At 36.3% G+C, this 15,811-nt stretch overlaps 1 protein-coding gene across 1 annotated transcript in view; it reads left to right on the top strand.

Moving 5' to 3' along the window:
* The window catches only part of scamp1 (secretory carrier membrane protein 1), a 31,536-nt gene extending 21,027 nt beyond the window's left edge, over window positions 1–10,509 (top strand). The window contains exons 4-9 of the mRNA XM_048165797.1: window positions 376–487; window positions 3,576–3,704; window positions 7,366–7,525; window positions 7,616–7,717; window positions 8,164–8,281; window positions 9,623–10,509. Of these exons, the coding sequence (XP_048021754.1) occupies window positions 376–487; window positions 3,576–3,704; window positions 7,366–7,525; window positions 7,616–7,717; window positions 8,164–8,281; window positions 9,623–9,772 (771 nt within the window). The 3' untranslated portion in view covers window positions 9,773–10,509. The remainder of the gene's footprint in view (window positions 1–375; window positions 488–3,575; window positions 3,705–7,365; window positions 7,526–7,615; window positions 7,718–8,163; window positions 8,282–9,622) is intronic.
* Window positions 10,510–15,811: the final 5,302 nt, after the last annotated feature.

Here is a 15,811-nt window from a genome sequence, read left to right as displayed (position 1 = left end):
AGCCTTGGTGAACACTATAGACTTTCAGAAACATTCAAAAGTCTTACCAGCCCCAGACTTTTGAACGGTGTTATAGCTTTACACACTTTGCTTGAGGTCAGATGTCCTGGCGTAATCAGTTACGATATGGGTTGACATATTCAAATTTACAGTGTGTTACAACTCATCAGATAAGATATACCATAGACTTGCATTGTCAGACAGACACGGGCCCTCACGGTTTGTGATGGCTTCTGGCAGCTGTGTCTTCTGTAAACAGTCTGAGAAAATGCCTTTGGAATCAGTTGTGTTTTGTGATGTTAACTGAAGTTATGTTCTGCTGCGCCTATAAGCAGTATTTGTGTTCATAACCGCCTTTTGTCTGTGTGCATGTAGGATCAGGCACGAGCCCAGGCAGAGTTATTGAGGAGACAGGAGGAGCTGGAGAGAAAAGCCGCCGAGCTGGACCGCAGGGAGAGAGAGATGCAGTCTCTCAGCGCATCAGGAGGTGAGTTTTTGGCCTTGTGTCAAGCCTGGTCCATGCTGTACAGCTTATTCTGCTCAGAAACTGCTCACACAGGAAGCTACTGACTTAGAAACCTTACAAATACCACACTGACCAACCGTCACATCTCTTCGTGCAAATCTAGTGCCAGTCCAGAGCAAGTACGTTACATTGTGTCAACAAACAAACTATTTGCAAAATCAGATACTACAATGCTGGGTTAAAAACAACCCAGCGCTGGGTCAAAATTGGACAAACCCAGCGTTGGGTTGTTTTTACCTGGCTGGTTGGGTTAAATATTTGACCCAGCATGCTGGATTGCTTTATTAAACTCAACTATTGATTTAAAATCACTATATTAAAATCACAAAATAATGTGTACATGTGTATGTGAGTGAAAATGTGCAGAAAAGAATGACAACTCAATTATACAGCTTATACCACTGGATGAAATTGCTTTTTAAAAGTTAAATATTTAATAACAAATTTGACCATATTTCACTTATTTTTTCTCACGTCAACGAACAAAAAGCACAAAGTCCAAAACTCGCTACAGCCAAAAAAAGTTCTCTTTCCTCTCTGCTTCGATTAGTTTCCTTCTGTTTTTCACATATATTAGAGTACAGAGTTCTAAAAACATCTTTTAACATCCAAATTAATAATATTCAGTATTATAATGAATAAAAATCAGTTTATTTATGCGAGATATGCTGACTGACATCTCATCTCTGTATATTGCATTAAATAAAATGATTTACAACACTGTAAAGACTTTACAGACAAAATAAAATGTATATAAACACTTTTTAACAAAGTAAAGCACCAATTCGGTGGCATTGAGATCTGCTCTCTCTTGACGAGGATGCAAAACCTCTGCGCTCTGTGTAACCTATCAGCTGGGTTGCTGTAGTAAACTAAATTCCCCGATATACTTAAAACGAAATTGAAGAACGAAACTGATGTGACATCATTTCGAACAAAATCAGGCCGAAACTAAACTCAGTTGGAGTTTGTTTTGGAAGTTCGAAACAGCTTGCTAAAGTGAACTTTCTGGAAAAGTTGGCTGGTCCTTTAACCGTCACTCTCAGCAGTGTGGGCGGCGACAGATGTTCAACTACAGTATATCGCTGCTCGCGTATTTCGAACTTCGTTTTACCCCTAAAAGAAGAACGAAAAAGAACTTCGCTTCAAGTATATCGGGGCCTTAAGCCACTGCTGGGTTGTTGCATCGGACAGCGCGTGGAGGAGGGGTGTATTGTTCAGTGAGATTGACCAGCATCTAACCCAGTGGCTGAGTTACACAAAAACTACCCAACCATGGGAAAAATAACCCAACAAAATGACCCAACAGGCTCAACGCAGCAACTGGGTGGAAAAAACAACCCAGTGTCTATTAGAATGTAGTAACCAGGGTTGCCAGGTTTTCACAACAAAACCCGCCGAATTGTCCCTTCGCCTGCAGTTTGATTGACAGGCGATCTAACCAATCATAACGCCGAATCTGCCATTTTGTCCGACAGAGCCGTCAGGGGAGTTAGTAGATCAATGTTGGTGGATTTGAACTTGAAAAATGATGTGTACTAATGTCTTTCTGTGGTTGAAATGTGGTTCATTCATGTTATTTGATGATATAAATGAACTAGTAAGAAGAGATGATCGGTTCATGAGCCGCTTGAACTGAGGCACTACAGCGATCTGTCCTGACACATTAAAGAGCCACAAAACGGTATTTATTGTTTAAATTTCTTTAAAAATTACAAAATTTGAGGTTTGAGACTTTAATTTCAAAAGTAACCTGCTCTGTCTTGTCTGTCGATACGTTTTCAGTGTCCTCTTTGCTCCGTGTATTTTTTACTGTGTAAGAACTTGATTTGTGGCGTGAGAGCGGCATGGCTTGTCGGACATAGCAACAGTAACTAAAGGAGGCGGGTCTTTGCGAATGGTCAATTGCTTCTCAAAAATAGCCCAAAACTACCCCAATCGTGTTTCAGGGGGGTAAAATCTGCGTAAAAATTCGCAGGTGCTAAATATCATGTTATTTTGGGTCACTTCAACCCGTGGACATGAAAAACAGCCTGCGGCAACAGTGTTAAAGTAGCCCAATTCTGTGGGAAAACGCGGGAAAACTTGGTTGTAGCAGTTCCATAGATATTCTGTATCATCATAGCACATATAGCGTCTGAACTGAAGCGCTCTCAAGTGCCCACGCTACTGTTCAAAAGTTTGAAGTTTTTGTCTTTAATTGATCAAAAGTGACAGTAAAGACATTTATAATATTACAAAAGATTTTTTTTTCAAATTAATGCTGTTCTTTTGAACTTCATATTCTTCAAAGAATCCTTAAAAACAAAAATATGAAACGGCACATCTGTTTTCAACACTGATAATAATAAGAAAAGTTTCTTGAGCAGCAAATCAGCTGAAAATTCAGCTTTGCCAGCACAGTTATTTTTACACAACATATGGGGCAGGTTAGATTTATATATCCACAATTCAGCATAAAATCTGATTGAGGATGTGTTCAGGTTTGGTTCGGGTCAAACGAACTCTGGTGCATTTGCTTTTTTAATGTGGTTCATTTGAATACGTGTAAACACTGCCATCTGAACCCTGGTGTGCACCAAACAAGCGGACCGAGACCCCTGAAAAGGTGGGTCTCGATCCACTTCCAAACGAAATCTGGTGCGGTTCGACTGAAATAATAATGCAGCATGGAACAAAGACATCTAAACGAACCTAAAACAGGATGTGATGTCACACGATGCAACCACTAACAAGCACAGAATACTCAAGCATATCTGGTGATTTAGATTCGGTCTTAAACTGGCAGTGTGAATGCCAAGCTAACCAGGACTAAATTTATCTTTTCTTTTTGGTTCAGAACTAAAGAACCAAGAGAACCGAACTGCAAGTTTGCGGCTTATTCTAACCAAAAATTGCATGAAAGTCGCCATGAGTTACAAGTTACATTATCATTCTGTTGCAGTTGTACCCCAGTTAACCACCTCTTTTCATTGTGCTCATGTTGCATCATCCTCCTCTTTCTTTCTATTTTTAATTCTTTTTTTCCTGTTTGGTTCCCGTTTCTAAGGCAGGAAAAACAACTGGCCGCCTCTTCCAGAGAAGTTTCCGGTGGGTCCGTGTTTCTATCATGACATATCGGTGGACATACCTGTGGAGTTCCAGAAAACCGTCAAGATCATGTACTATCTCTGGATGTGTGAGTGTCCCTCGACCAATCCCATAATGCCAGCAGTCCAAAAAAAGCTGCCAAACTGAAACCAAACATTAAGCCTATGAAGGCCGGACAACAGAGGCCATTTACTTATACAGTAGGAGTCTTAATGGTACAGTAACATAAACTAGGAACATATTTATTAGGAGCTTTGAGTAGCATTATTTTTTTTTAAAGATGATTTTAAAGGATTAGTTCATTTCAGAATTCAAATTTCCTGATAATTTACTCACCCCCATGTCATTTAAGATGTTTTTGTCTTTATTTCTTCAGTCAAAAAGAAATGAAGGTTTTTGAGGAAAACATTCCAGGATTTTTCTCCATATAGTGGACTTCACTGGGGTTCAACGGGTTGAAGGTCCAAATGTCAGTTTCAGTGCAGCTTCAAAGAGCTCTACATGATCCCAGACGAGGAATAAGAGTCTTATCTAGAGAAATCATCTGTCATTTTATAATAAAAATGAAAAATGTATATACTTTAACCATAAATGTACGTCTTGCTCTGCCACGCATTACGTAATCATGTTGGAAAGGTCACGTGGAAGAAACTCATTTTCTCCATTTACTCATTTTTCTTGACTTAGTCTTCACACATTTGCTTTTTAGACACTGGATCGGTACTTCCGCCTCATCACGCGTGACCTTTCCAACGTGATTATGTAATGCGTGGCACATCACAGAGCAGTGCAAGACGTACATTTGTGGTTAAAGAGTACATAATTTTACTTTTTTTTTTCCTTAGAAAATGAACAATCATTTCTCTAGATACAACCCTTATTCCTCGTCTGGGATCATGTAGAGCTCTTTGAAGCTGCTCTGAAACTGACATTTGGACCTTCAACCCGTTGAACCCCAGTGAAGTCCACTATATGGAGAAAAATCCTGGAATGTTTTCCTCAAAAACCTTCATTTCTTTTCAACTGAAGAAAGAAAGACATGAACATCTTTTATGACATGGGGGTGAGTAAATTATCAGGAAATTTGAATACTGAAGTGAACTAATGCTTTAACTGGCTGTTAATTCAGAGGGTGTGCATTAGTGTTTACTCACATGATGAGTTGTGCTGATGAGTTTTATCCGTGTCTGTTTGGGAAGGTTTTTGGTATGAATAATATGGTAATATGGTAATAATAGTGTTAAGACTTCTGGGAAATGAAATGAACTTAATAGACTTCAGGATTGTTTGTGCCTCCCAGAGAATCTGACTTCTATTTGATGAGTTTCATACTGGAGGAGATCAGTCACATGGTATTAGACAAGCAAGGGAGGGGCGGGGCCACCATGCATCATGTGATTTGAGGTATCATGTGACTGGTATCATCAGACTAGACTTTAAGTTTGGCCTGACCTTGTTGTGTAGGAATTTGGGAGGGAATTGGGCAGAGACAGAGAGGGACCGGAGTTATTTGTGCAGTAAATGTGGTGAAAGAACCGTAAGGTATTTTCTCTCTCTGGTATGACACTGCCAAATTCCACACCAAAACTGCAGTTGACTCTGAGACTGAAAGCATTTTCCATGAATAGGGTGCAACTTGAGCTCCGCATCATGTTCTTTACCAATAATCCCATTATTTTTTTTTATTTGCAAACCTCATACAAAAGAAATACAAAATAAAATAGTTTAGATAAATGTTTAGTTTGACCCCCCCCCCCCCCCCCGAGGTTTACAGTCCGTATTTTCTGAAGGTTATACTTCACAAAAAAACAAAACGAATGGTATTGGTGGAAAATGCTTAGATGTGCAATTTGATTCCAGCAGGAGGATTCCCTGTGAATGATGGGTGGTGAATACACTGTGGCTCTGCTTTAGATTATATAAATGATTGAACAGTCTGGTTTTGAGCTCAACTATTAATGGAGCAACTTCTGAGTGACTCTGAAGAGGTTTTGAAATGATTCTGTTAATATAACAGAGATGGTGGATGTTTAGACCACTTGAATTATTAACAGGTTCTTGGATAAAACATTCATAAAAATTATAAATGAATTGAGCAGTTAAAGGGTTAGTTCACCCAAAAATGAAAATAATGTCATTAATTACTCGCCCTCATGTTGTTCCACACCTGTAAGACCTTCGTTCATCTTCAGAACACAAATTAAAGGTGCCCTAGAATTAAAAATTGAATTTACCTTGGCATAGTTGAATAACAAGAATTCAGTACATGTAAATGACATACAGTGAGTCTCAAACACCATTGTTTCCTCCTTCTTGTGTAAATCTCATTTGTTTAAAAGACCTCCAAAGAACAGGTGGATCTCAACATAACACCGACTGTTACGTAACTGTCGGGATCATTAATATGTACGCCCCCATTATTTCCATATTCCAGCCCATGTTCAAGGCATTAGACAAGGGCAGCCAGTATTAACGTCTGGATCTGTGCACAGGTGAATCATCAGACTAGGTAAGCAAGCAAGGACAATAGCGAAAAATAGCAGATGGACCAATAATAACTGACATGATCCATGATATCATGATATTTTTAGTGATGTTTGTAAATTGTCTTTCTAAATGTTTCGTTAACATGTTGCTAATGTACTGTTAAATGTGGTTAAAGTTACCATCGTTTATTACTGTATTCACGGTCAAAATAGAGTCGTCGCTATTTTCATTTTTAAACACTTGCAGTCTGTATAATGCATAAACACAACTTCATTCTTTATAAATCTCTTCAACAGTGTGTAATGTTAGCTTTAGCCACAGAGCACTATCAAACTCGTTCAGAATCAAATATAAACATCCAAATAAATACCATACTTACGTGATTAGACATGCTGCATGACAAACACTTTGTAAAGATCCATTTGGAGGGTTATATTAGCTGTGTGAACTGTGTTTATGCTGTTTAAGGCAAGCGCGAGCTCCGGGGGCGGCGAGCACGATAATTTAAAGGGGCCGCAGCCTGAATCGGCGCATATTTAATGATGCCCCAAAATAGGCAGTTAAAAAAATGAATTAAAAAAAATCTATGGGGTATTTTGAGCTGAAACTTCACAGACACATTCAGGGGACACCTTAGACTTATATTACATCTTTTGAAAACACGTTCTACGGCACCTTTAAGATATTTTGATGAAATCTGAGAGATTTCTGTCCCTCCAGTGACCGCTATTCGACTACCACTCTGACGCTTCAAAGAGTTGATAAGGAGAGCGTAAAACTAATCCATGTGAATCAAGCGGTTTAGTCCAAATTTTCTGAAGAGACTCGATCACTTTATATGATAAACAGATTGAATTTAGACTTCCACTCCCCTCATTTGTGAAGGCTGATTATGGAGGGACAGAAATATATCAGATTTCATCAAAAATATCTTAATTTGTGTTTTCAAGATGAACGAATCTCTTACGGGCATGAGGGTGAGCAATAAATGACAGAATTTTAATTTTTGGGTGAACTAACACTTTAATTTTTTTCACTCTAGTTTGTTTATTTTATTTTAAACATTGTTTAAGGTTGCTAAATTGTCATTATGTTTTTTAGAATTTATTTTTTTATCAATTTAGTCAGTTTTAATCACTTTTTTATTTTTATTTTTTTTAAACAAGAAACAAAACAGAGCTTTATAGTGAGTTTTTTTTTTTCTCCTACACTATGGGTGATGTTTCCTTCATGGTCTCTTCTCTCATGTTACTCTCTTCCAGTCCACACGGGGACGCTGTTTGCAAATATATTCGGCTGTTTGTCGTGGTTCTGTGTGGATGCATCGAGGGGAGTGGATTTTGGTCTGGCTATGCTCTGGTTTATGCTGTTTACACCCTGTTCATTTGTCTGCTGGTACAGACCCCTGTATGGAGCATTCAGGTACACACACACACACACACACACACACACACACTGTACCTTTTTACGGAGAATTCAGATTGTAACCGTTTTCTCTTTCTCCCTCTGAAGGAGTGACAGCTCTTTTAGGTTCTTTGTGTTCTTCTTCGTCTATATCTGCCAGTTTGGTGTCCATGTGCTGCAAGCCATTGGCATTGCAGGCTGGGGAGCCAGGTGAGAAAACACATTAGACTGCAAATAGATTCCAGTCTATTTTTTAAATGCTTTCTAAACCCCCAAAATTAACAATTTTAAAACTTCTAACAGTGAATACATAAAAACCTACTGTGACCACAGACTGTATAGAGCTATTTCTTCAAACATAGTGACTGAATCGGATTGTTTACAGCTACACTTGAATTTATACTTGGTCATAATTCTTCACTTGATAATTTGTCATTTACTTTGTTCAGATGACATGCGTGACATAAATGGATGACATGCCGATTTTAATGAAAAAAAAAAAAAATCCCCCATAAATGGGAAAAATGCCTTTGAAAATATGCAAATGTTTATCGTTACTAAAAAAAATGTTAATTTCAGACACAGGCACTTTCTTTATATGGTTTCATCATAGACTATGTGATATAATGACTGATTCTTTGTGTGTGTGTGTGTAGTGGCTGGATCTCTGCGCTGACCGGGCTGAACACGAGTATTCCCGTCGGCATCATCATGATCCTGATCGCTGCCCTCTTCACCGCGTCGGCTGTCATGTCTCTCATCATGTTTAAAAAGGTGATTCACCTTAAACACAAAATTCATGTCATATAAATATATTTGCTTCACCTCAAATGCACCCATTAACAGTGTTGTTATTGTTCACTAAGTTTATACTTAAACTTACACAAAAATAAACTAAAATAATATAAAATAAGTTGAAGTACCAAAAGTGAGACTGAAATTAAATTAAATAAGTTTAATTGAAATTAAAAAACCAATATAAAATCACAAACTTAAACTAAATGGAAATAAAATTAATAAATAAAATTAAGATATATAAAAATAAAAGCTGAATATATAAAAATAAAACATTTAAAAATGTTAAATTAAAATGAAAACTGTAAATGATAAATAAAAGCTAATACAAAATGTTAAAATAAAATGCAAATTAAAATGAAAACTAAACATATAAAAATAAAATCTAATTCAAAATGTTAGTTAAATAGAAATTAAACCAATATAAAATCTCTAAAACTAAACTAAATGGAGATTAAATGAATGCATAAATAAAATTAATAAAAAAAAAACTAATTCAAAATGTTAAATCAAAATGAAAAATGAAAATAATGAATAAAAGCTAATTCAAAATGTTAAAATAAAATGCTAATTAAAATGAGAACTTAAGTTAAATAGAAATTAAACCAATATAAAATCACAAAAACTAAATTGAAATAAAATGAATAAATAAATGAATGAATAAAATGAAGATATAAAAAATGAAAGCTGAAAATACAAAATAAAACTAATTCAAAATGTTAAATCAAAATGAAAACTGAAAATAATAAAAAGCAAAATGTTAATAAAATGCAAAATAAAAATGAACTTAAGTTAAATAGAAATTAAACCAATATAATATCACTAAAACTAAACTAAATTGAAATAAAATTAATAAATAAAATAAAGATATAAAAATTCAAAAATGTTAAATTAAAATGAAAACTGAAAATAATAAATAAAATCTAATTCAAAATGTTAAAATAAAATGCAAATTAAAATAAAACTGAACGTATAAAAATGAAATCTAATTCAAAAAGTTAAATTAAAATGAAAACAAAAAAATAACTATAAAATCTAATTCAAAATGTTAAAATAAAATGAAAACAAAAAATATATAAATAAAATCTAATTCAAAATGTTAATAAATAGAATAATAACACAACCATAACCAAAGTGAACATCAGTCAAATTGTAGGAGTTGTTATTGGTTTTCCAGTTCAGTCCTTCATTTCTCTTCATTTTTAGCCAGGTTAGTTGTTTCAAGTATAATATAGACGTATATAGATACAACTGTATATATATTATAAGTATACAGACGTTATTTCCAGTAGAATCAAACGTCTGTGTGTTTATTTGCAGGTCCATGCGCTGTACCGAACCACCGGCGCCAGTTTCGAGAAGGCGCAGCAGGAGTTCGCCACCGGCGTCATGGCCAACAAGACAGTTCAGACCGCCGCCGCTAACGCCGCCTCCACTGCTGCCCGGGGAGCCTTCAAAGAGCAGATCTGATTGGTTCAGAGAACTTCAAGTCCACCCACGCTACTCCGACCCCGCCCTCCTCATTCCTCCTAATGTCCTTACAGCCATTCGTCAGCGCTGACTGGCTGTTCAAGACCACACCCACTCTCATTGACTTAATGCACTCCTGTGACTGACTGAGACCCCGCCCACAGCTCCTCCCCTCCTGTCAATCGGCAGGTGTGCTGACCTGTTCTTTAGTTGGAGTGTGTGTGTGGAGCGCCTGTGTGTGTTAAACAGCCTAAAGAGTCACTTTATATGTTCACATCACTGTTGGGTGTTTGTCCTTGTTAAACAACAGGAAGTGATGTCATCAAATGTCCTTTTATGGGATCCAAGGAAAAAAGAATGGTTATGCCCTCACAGGTCTGTCTTACCGATCATCTCCGCTTAAACAAACACTCGTAAGATGAGCGATCTCACACAGTTACGCAAGTCCAGGTCACATTTAATCTCAAATTCAAAATTCACTCCATTTTGGTGACAATTAAGCATTTAAATCCATTTCTTCGCATTACTGAAACTGGATTTTGGGGTATAATATGACCTTTTCTTAGCGAGATTCACCCAACTATCCTGCAAATGAGCCATCAGTACATGAAGACGCCCATCAGATGTGACCGTAAACGCTCCACACGCAACTCAGAGGGTCTCTTCACCTGTAAATATATAAATATATATATACAAACCTGTATGATGACATAAAGTATTGACTGATTTTAAACATATGAATGATTCTGAGGCTTTCTGGTTTCTTTTGTCTTTCTAATAGAGTTGTTTTGGAATGGAAACTAATTCTTAAAAGTGTGAACCACTCAGGATACGTTCCTGCACATGCATGGGAAGCTTGCCGGGCCGTGGATCATCATCTCTCCCAGTCTAAACTGGAAAACACTTTTAAAATCACAATTAAAATCTTTGCATCACGCCCCAAAACCGCATATCGCTAACGACAAGTCTAATTTATCCTGCGGATGTGTGTAAGACTGTGCCGTGCTGGGCCGTCCCGAGGTTGGATCCTTAATCGTGTTCTGAATCATTGTCTGTGTAGTTTGTTTTCCTCTATTTTTATTGACTGGAGCAGAGAACCTTGTAGCCTTGGTTACTGTCGCCAAGAGACAGCCAAGTTTTGCGATTATGGGATATGTATCAAGATGCAAATTGATCTTGATCTTAACCTTTCAGCAACACTCTCGGTGTGTGTGTGTATGTGTGTGAGAACAAACTGTGTGTTCATCACCTGTTTTCAGTATTGAGTTTGCATCAGCTTTGGTTTGAAGTCCGACACATTTTGCTTTAAAGGAATAGTCCAACAAAAATGATTCTTAGGTGAGCTATTCCTTTTATTTCAATATGTTCCTTATTAGTGTTGTCAATTTTAAAGGATTAGTCCACTTTTAAATAAACTTTTCCTTATAATTTACTCACCCCCATGTCATCCAAGATATTAATCTCTCTTTTTTTCGTCAGTTGAAAAGAAATTAAGGTTTTTGATGAAAACATTCCAGGATTTTTCTCCTTATAGTGGACTTCAATGGACTCCAAACGGTCAAAAATACAGTTTCAGTGCAGCTTCAAAGGGCTTTAAACGATACCAGACGAGGAATAAGAGTCTAATCTAGCGAAACGATCGGTCATTTTCGAAAAAAATACAACTGTATATACTTTATGAACACAAAATATCGCCTTGAACGTACTTCCGGTTTCTGCATTCTTCAAAACGCTTATGCTTAATGTTCTTCCCTATTTAACTTACGGAAAAAAACTAAACTGGTGCCGCATTCGTTCCATAAGTAGAATAGGGAAGGCATAGGACATACAGCGTAAGCTTTTTGAAGAATGCGGAAACCGGAAGTACGTTCAAGGCGATATTTTGTGTTTGTAAAGCATATACAGTTTTATTTTCTTTCGAAAATGGCTGATGGTTTCTCTAGATAAGACCCTTATTTCTCGTCTGGTATCGTTTAAAGCCCTTTGAAGCTGCACTGAAACTGTAATTTGGACTTTCAACTGTCTGGAGTCCATTGAAGTCCACTATATGGAGAAAAATCCTGGAATGTTTTCATCAAAAACCTTAATTTCTTTTCGACTGATGAAAGAAAGACATGAACATCTTGGATGACATGGGGGTGAGTAAATTATCAGGAAACGTTTTTTTTTTTAAAAGTGGACTAATCCTTTAAAAAATATGACGGTTTGAGGGCTTCTGAGCTGATTCATAAACACCTTTGATTGGCCATTTTGTTCACGCGCTCATCTGGTATGTCTGTGATTGGCTACAATGATCAACGCTTCACAAATATGTTGTAAATAGTCATCAGTGACGCTCTTCACGGAGCGCTTGGACCGATATACACGGAAGCGTTTGAAAGCGAGCTTCTCTCAGCGGACCGTTACTGCTTTCAAATTCAAACGATCCCGCTTTCTAAACGCTTTCAAATTCAAACGCTCCCGCGCGTTGATCATTGTAGCCAATCACAGATATACTTGATGAGCGCGTGAATACAAAGGCCAATCAGAGGTGTTTACGAATCAGCTCAACAACAGCACTCAAACCGTCAATTTTCAGTATCTACTTGTTATCGCGGTCGGTACTTTTGACAACACTATTCCTTATTTTGTTTAAAATCTTATGGAGTGTCATTTTCATTCATGTACGGTTCTCTGAATGTGTGTGAGTTACAGCAAGTCGTTCTTCCTTTTATAAATAAATTTCAACAAATGGCACCTGAATGTTCCTCTATTTTGTTTTTGAAATGCTTTCATTTAAAACCGAAAAAAAAACCCCACAAGAATCTGTTGGGAGCGCGAGACGACAGATACTGACGTGACCTCTTGTGTGTGATGCAATGGATCGTGGCTTTAAGCTGTCTTTTTTAAATTAGTGATGTTAGCTAACTTAGTTGAAACACTGATACGTGAGAAATGAATTGAAGAAAATCCATCACTGGTTGTACTACTACTACTCTGACATTATTTAAAACAGACTCGAGGGATGTTTGTATATTTTGTATAACTAAAGGAACGGTGGCCTGTCGTCCTGAATTTCATTGTACTGTACAAATGCACTCCTGTCTCGCTCCTTTAGTCGCATGTTGAGTAGTTTGAGTTTTGTATATTTATTGTATTAACACAAAAATAAAATAAAAAAACTACATAACCCATGTGTCTCATTTATTATGTATTAGTTTTCATTTCTGTTGCATGGCTGGTGCTCTTGGATGTCTTCAGTAATACTTTTGTATATCTGAAACAATGGAAGGAGGTTGATTATTCATTAAAGAGCGCTGATTTATGACCTGGAGAAAAAATTAAATGATACATAAATCTTTCAGTTTGTAACTTTAGCTTTAAATGATTGTTAATAATAATACTAATAGTAATGGTATTAAAATACATATTTTTTCAGATGATTAGGCAGGTTATACACATCAATAGACATTTTTATTTAGGCTATCCATTTAACTCAATCACATACTAAACTATGAATTGTTAAGTCATAAAAAAAATGTGATCTGTTAAAAGGGTCCTTGATCCCTTTTTTAACTTTAGTTAGTGTGTAATGTTGCTGTTTGATCATAAACAACATCTGCAAAGTTATGACGCTCAAAGTTCAATGCAAAGAGAGATATTTTCTTTTACAGAAATCACTTTTTAAGGACGACAACAAATGGCTGGTAGGGATTACAACAAGCTTCTTCCAAACTTATCCACTAACCATTCAGAAACGTCCAGTTTTATTCTAAAAGTTGTAACTTCTTCCTCTCCATCAGTGTCGACTCCGGTTTGAACAATGTAAGGCTGAACACCGTTACTGACAATCCTCATTTTGTCTGCCTGAGACTCTCCAGCTTTGTTGTTGTTGAGCAACCGAAGCGCGAGCTGTTAAAGCTCCGCCCTCTTCTGGAAAGGGGGTGGGAGCAGCAGCTCATTTGCATTTAAAGGGACACACACAAAAACGGTGTGTTTTTGTTCACACCCAAATAGGGGCAAATTTGACAAGCTATAATAATTGATCTGTGGGGGATTTTGAGCTGAAACTTCACAGACACATTCTGGAGACACCAGAGACTTATCTTGTAAAAGGGGCATTATAGGTCCCCTTTATCATTAGAAAAAGAGCATATTTGCAATTTAAAATGCATCTCCTTAGCTTTTGGAACTTGTTGACCTCACATTTCTCTTGAATAAATGGATGTTAATCAATAATAATCTTTCAATGACCCCTGCCCATCCTGAACAATCAATCTAAAGCTATACCTTATATTGTTCTTGCAGTATTCATGCAATACACTCAAAAACTACAGCAAATGTGATCATAAAAACTAAAGACCTGATTTAATATTAGGCAAAGCTTCAAAATCTTCTTTGAGGAGTACAGAAACAAGCATATTTATATTCAAAATATTAGAAATGCTGTTGCACAATCATCTAATTTTGAATGTTTCCTACTTGTTTTTTTATATTGGAATTTTATATAAACACCGTAAAGATTAAAATTCAGTAAAAAAAAAAAAAAAAAAAAAATCAGATAAACTGAGGTTAAAAAAACATTACATGGTCCCTAACTTATCACCGGTTTCGTCCTCCAGAGGGCGCGCGCTCGATGGCTCAGAAAGCAGACGTTTTCTTTGTCTTATTGCAGACATTTGTACACTATAAAGTAGAATCGTTTAGATCTATTAACTCAAAATATTAAAATATCAAAAAGATGTTATAAGTTAAAGTATTCAGTATATGAAAGATATGACTGCACACTCACTTGCAAAAAGTTTTATTCACCAACGTTTCGGCACAAAGCCTTTGTCAAGGTATAATTTCGCTCAGAATCAAGAGAGCATAAATAGCATAAACAATCATTAACAGGTGCATACAATTAATCCCAATTAAATATACAATCAATCAATTAAACATTCTAAAAAAACGTTGTCAAATATACATGACAAGAATAAATACATAACATCATTCAACATTTGTCATATACATAACATCATTCAACGACAGTAGTTCATAAAGCAACGAGAATATTTTTGGTGTGCCAAAAAAAAACAAAATAACGACTTATTTAGTGATGGCCGATTTCAAAACACTGATTCAGGAAGCATCGGAGCACAAATGAATCAGTGTATCGAATCATAATTCGGATCGCGTATCAAATCACGTGACTTTGGCGCTCTGAACAGCTGATTCAACACGCTGATTCATAAATCTTCCTGAAGCAGTTTTTTGAAATTGGCCATCACTATATAAGTCGTTATTTTATTTTTTATTTTTTTTGGCGCACCAAAAAATATTCTCGTCGCTTAATAATATTAATACTGAACCACTGTACTCACATGAACTGATTTAAATATGTTTTAGTACATTAATGGATCTTGAGAGAGGAAATGTCATTGCTCCATATGCAGGCCTCACCGAGCCATCGGATTTCAACAAAAATATCTAAATTTGCGTTCCAAAGATTAATGAAGGTCTTACGGGTGTAGAACGACATGAGGGTGAGTAATTAATGACAGAATTTTAATTTTTGGGTGAACTAACCCTTTAAAATATGTCATTGTTTTGTCTCAAGATGCACACCATGTTTTTTTCTAAGGCATGTTTAGCTACTTAAATTTAATTTAAGACCTAATCCTGGATTAATCTAAACCCTGACAGTGAAACCAGGCCTGAGAAATGTTAATAACCACCGACTTGAAAAATACACAAAGATTATTTAGACATAGGCTATCATAAGTGACCGCTAATACATCAGGACTAAAACAAATACCCCTTTCTCTCAGTAGAGGGCGATACTTCACCAGTATTCAGAATTCAAGAGTATTTAGATCGAAAAAGCTTAATTTTACATTTATATTTACATTTATTCAAATTTTTACACACTCCCAAAGCTGAGAAAAGACATTTTAAAAACTGATTAGAACTTTATTTTTCATATGTATAAGTGTATGTAGACCAAAACAGCCTCATTTTACATTTACATTAAATTTGATCTATTCAGGTTTTACACCCACCCAAAGTTGAGTAGGC

Source organism: Megalobrama amblycephala, linkage group LG18, assembly GCF_018812025.1.
Source record: "Megalobrama amblycephala isolate DHTTF-2021 linkage group LG18, ASM1881202v1, whole genome shotgun sequence".
NCBI lineage: Eukaryota > Metazoa > Chordata > Actinopteri > Cypriniformes > Xenocyprididae > Megalobrama > Megalobrama amblycephala.
The sequence above is the reverse complement of the archived record's forward strand: the minus strand, read 5'-3'. Positions and strand labels throughout refer to the sequence as shown.